We start from the raw sequence: 3,753 nt of genomic DNA, 5'->3' as shown, positions 1-3,753 counted from the left end.
TTAGTGACCAATTCCGTAGATCAGTGGATGCTTGGCGTGTCCTTCAGTCTTCACGATGGCATGGAAACCAGTCTTGGGATCAGAAGTGTATTCTACAATACGCTTCGTGCCATCGGCATCATGGAGCATATATCCTCCCTTGACTATGTCATGATGACGATGTTCCCATTGCTCCTTGTGGTCTCCGGTTTTGGGGTCCTGGACTCCGTACTTGTACTCGTAGCTGGGAATGTGCTGAAAGAAAATTCAATTGTTAAAATCTTCTTAGGAATAATCCTGATCCTTGAAGAGAGTCCTTACCCAGTCCTCCTTGATGGGCTCAAAGTCATCATGCCTCATCGTGTGGCTGATTGGGATTCCTGCTTCCAGGACAACGGCGAAGGCAATGCAGAGGGCCACGGCAAGGATGAACTTCATTTTGAGGATTTTGAGAAGGTTTTGTAGAAGAATTCTTTAGAACTGTTTACAGTTTGAAGACACCTCGATGACTGAATGACTTCACTGAGTTTCTTTCAACTTTTATATCCACCACACAATTCATGAGGGAATGTAACTTGCTACTCTCTTTTTACCTTTAAAGAGAAACTAGAATAAATTATTTAATTTCAAATTTCCACATAGATTGGCTCAATTTTAAATTGAAGTTTTCATTGTATGCGATATTAGGGATCTTTTATAAAATATTCCCATTAGAATAATTTTGATGTTTGTGATTAAAACCAATCTGTAATTATTCATATTATGAAAATAATTGCCAACCTATTAATTCATATAATTAATATTAAATTCTCTAGTTATATCATTGGCAGCACTTCAGCTAATGTATGGATCATGAATTTCTCTATTACTTTGCATAATTTTTCGCGGTAAACGAATTTAAAAACATCCATTTAATAAAATGTTTATGTTTTAATAAAAGTATTTTAATAATACCAATGTGGATGACTATATATAAGCTTTAGATTTATTACAAGCTGTTTGTGGCAAAAAATCCTTCAAAATTGCAATGTTTAACACTAAATCTAAATAATTTTAGAACTTTAAAACCAATATAATCGATTAGTACATACATTTACTTAATCCATAAGTGACAAAAAAACCTTGGAATAGTCAAAAGATTTAGTACTAAAACCAAAGTACTAAATTATAAGTTTCCTTAACTCAGAAAATTTTTGTTTTTTTTAGATTTCATATAAAACTTATGGTTCGAGTGAGTTCTCGGAACCAGAAGTCCACGCATCCTGAGTCCAGGAATCAAAAGTGCGACTGAGTGTTCTGATAAGGGTCTCCTGGAGATAATAAAGGTCTATGAGTTTTTAGAGTTAAAAGACAGTCCATTGAGAATGGCCCAGTTTTCTGTACGAGCCAGATTTGATGTTAAACACTAAACCCTCAGAATTTTGTCAAAAGATCAAAATGTCGAGTACTTGTAAATTATTTAGTACATACAGTGCCCGCTCTCTAATCCGGATCGCCGTAATCCGGACGAGTTCTCGACGGTTACATTTAAATGAATTTTGAGGTTATGTATGCATGTGTGTTAACAATGAAAATGACTTATCCTGTAAGGTTTTTGTTTAATAAATGAAAATTGTCTAATTATGTCTTTTTAATCTTCTTTAATACTTTTGTACTAATTCTTCAAAAAAATCTTGTATTATATTTTCGAGACGTAGAACAAATTCAAAAAATCCTTCCGGATTACGAAGCGGACATCTGTCATATTGTCTCCCAATCATCCGGATTACAAAGCGGGCACTGTATTTGTACTGAATAAGTCACGACAAAAATATCTTAAAACCTAAAATTATAATACTTCAAGACATCAGGAATGTTACTATATGGAAGCTTTTTAAAACGTTAGATGTTACAATATTAAATATTTATTTAAATCTTTAGCACATGTTTGTACTAAATCTCCTTATGGACAAAACTCCTACAAAATGAAATTTCCAACATAGCGTCGTAAGTATTGCTGTTTTGGACCTTTTGTGTGAGATAATTTATTAAAATGTCAATTACTTATAAATCTTTAGCACATGTTTTTACTAAATGTATTCATATTAATTATCTTATAAATTGAAATTTTGAAATTGTAAGCCGTTATGAAAGTTCTTTTTAAAGCTCTTCAGAGCGTATAGAAAATCCAATGTCAAATATTGATTTAAATATTCCTCAGATGTCAATGTCTGTACTAAAGCAATTTATATAGTTACTTTCTTGTTAATCAGAACTGTAAAACTTAAGTCGTTGTAAACATTGCCGTTTTGAAGCTTTTGTGAGAGATAAATAGTTCCGCGGAGTAGTGATAAATTTTTAGAACATGTGTGTACTAATAAAATTCTTGTGGGGAATATTAGGCTTAAGTTAAAATTGGAAATTTTCATATTTAATAGAAAGAATTATTTGAATCGATCTCAAGACTATCTGTTAGTACCACGTGCTTTTTTCAAGGAAAATTTAAAAGCAATTTTGAAAGATTATATGTTTTCAATGTAATAGCAATATAATTTTCTATAAATTTATTTCTTTAATATCTTCCCTCCTGGATGGTCTTGTGAATTTGAGAAGGGAGAGTAAAATGAATTTAGGAAATAATTTGTGACTTTAGTGGAGCTTTTGGGAACTTTCCCTTCTAGATGCCTCTTCAGCTTCCACTGTCGTGGTGAATCCATTTAGTTCATATCACAAATATGCGGAGACGGGCGCTGTTGAGCCATGGCTGGAAAATTTGTGGTCTGTGCTTATGGAAAGCCACAATGAAATTGCTGTTGTGCAAATTCTCACTAATGGCAAATACACCCAACAAAAGCATGTCAGTGCCATTCGGAAATTGCACTGAAAGCCAGATATTTCGGTTTAATTTTGAGAAAATATTACTTTACAACATTTTCCCTGGACACGTGAAGTTACATCCTCAAGGCATTTTTATTGTAATAACAATGGCTCCAAAAAAATAGACCCAAAGTGGATGAATTTAGGAATTTATTTTGTCATGTGAGAAAATCATTTAGAACACTCCTGGACGAAATGACCAGCAATTTGGTTGATTTATTGGAAATATCGATAGATTCATTATTTATGTTCACGCTCATTTAAATCAACGGAACCACAACATTCAATCCAAGCACTAAAGCACGTAACTTTTCAATTATTTGCTCAGCGATAAAAAAATTTTGATTGGAAAGCTCACGCAAGAGCTTTTCCACCGGCACAAAAGGTGATTGGTTATTTTTTTTTCTGCAAAATAACCGTATTATTCTCCAATACCATCCACTTCGGAGATTTATTTTTGCAGAAAGCAATCAAATACCTCAAAATCCTCTTGTCTTCTCCATCTCCCTGGCTGTTTATTATCCCCGCTCAAGTCGTTTGAATTAAAATCACTGCCATCCAGACTCTAAGTCGTAAGCGAGGGAACTTCTTGACAATTTCCATCTGACTGTTTGAGTGGGATTTTCCGCCGGGAAAAGCTCGAGGGGTCCATTTGGAAATTTACGCCACTCAAGTTCATTAGAGCTTTTTCTCCATAATGGTTAATTATTTTGTCTCTTCAGCCTTTGGGGGGATTTTCGGTCCAAGCAAATAGTCTTTATCAGCAAAACTGAATCGTTTGTTTCCACATCTATAGATTCATAAGTCCTTTCACCTTTCTCCCACATTCTCACATCCAAAGAAGAATAAGCGATGAAAATTTCCCGTGAGACAATCAACATTGCAGAACGGTTTTACTTCTTTATTTCTCCCTTTAAT

The 3,753-nt window shown here is 33.9% G+C and overlaps 1 protein-coding gene across 1 annotated transcript; it reads right to left on the bottom strand.

Moving 5' to 3' along the window:
- LOC129801121 (larval cuticle protein A2B-like) lies at nt 1–443 on the bottom strand. Its single transcript, XM_055845886.1, has 2 exons — nt 301–443; nt 1–234 (listed from the first exon to the last, which is right to left on the bottom strand). The coding sequence occupies exons 1-2, from the start codon at nt 415–417 to the stop codon at nt 1–3; spliced, it is 351 nt and encodes a 116-aa protein (XP_055701861.1). The 5' UTR covers nt 418–443.
- Between the last annotated feature and the right edge of the window lie 3,310 nt (nt 444–3,753).

Source organism: Phlebotomus papatasi, chromosome 2, assembly GCF_024763615.1.
Source record: "Phlebotomus papatasi isolate M1 chromosome 2, Ppap_2.1, whole genome shotgun sequence".
Lineage (NCBI taxonomy): Eukaryota > Metazoa > Arthropoda > Insecta > Diptera > Psychodidae > Phlebotomus > Phlebotomus papatasi.
This window is presented reverse-complemented; position numbering and strand designations above follow the sequence as displayed.

Coding starts and splice junctions, on each gene's coding strand:
- LOC129801121 (XM_055845886.1), bottom strand. CDS start 417: ATGAAGTTCATCCTTGCCGTGGCCCTCTGCATTGCCTTCGCCGTTGTC. Junction 235..300: donor AGCCCATCAAGGAGGACTGG/GTAAGGACTCTC, acceptor ATTTTCTTTCAG/CACATTCCCAGCTACGAGTA.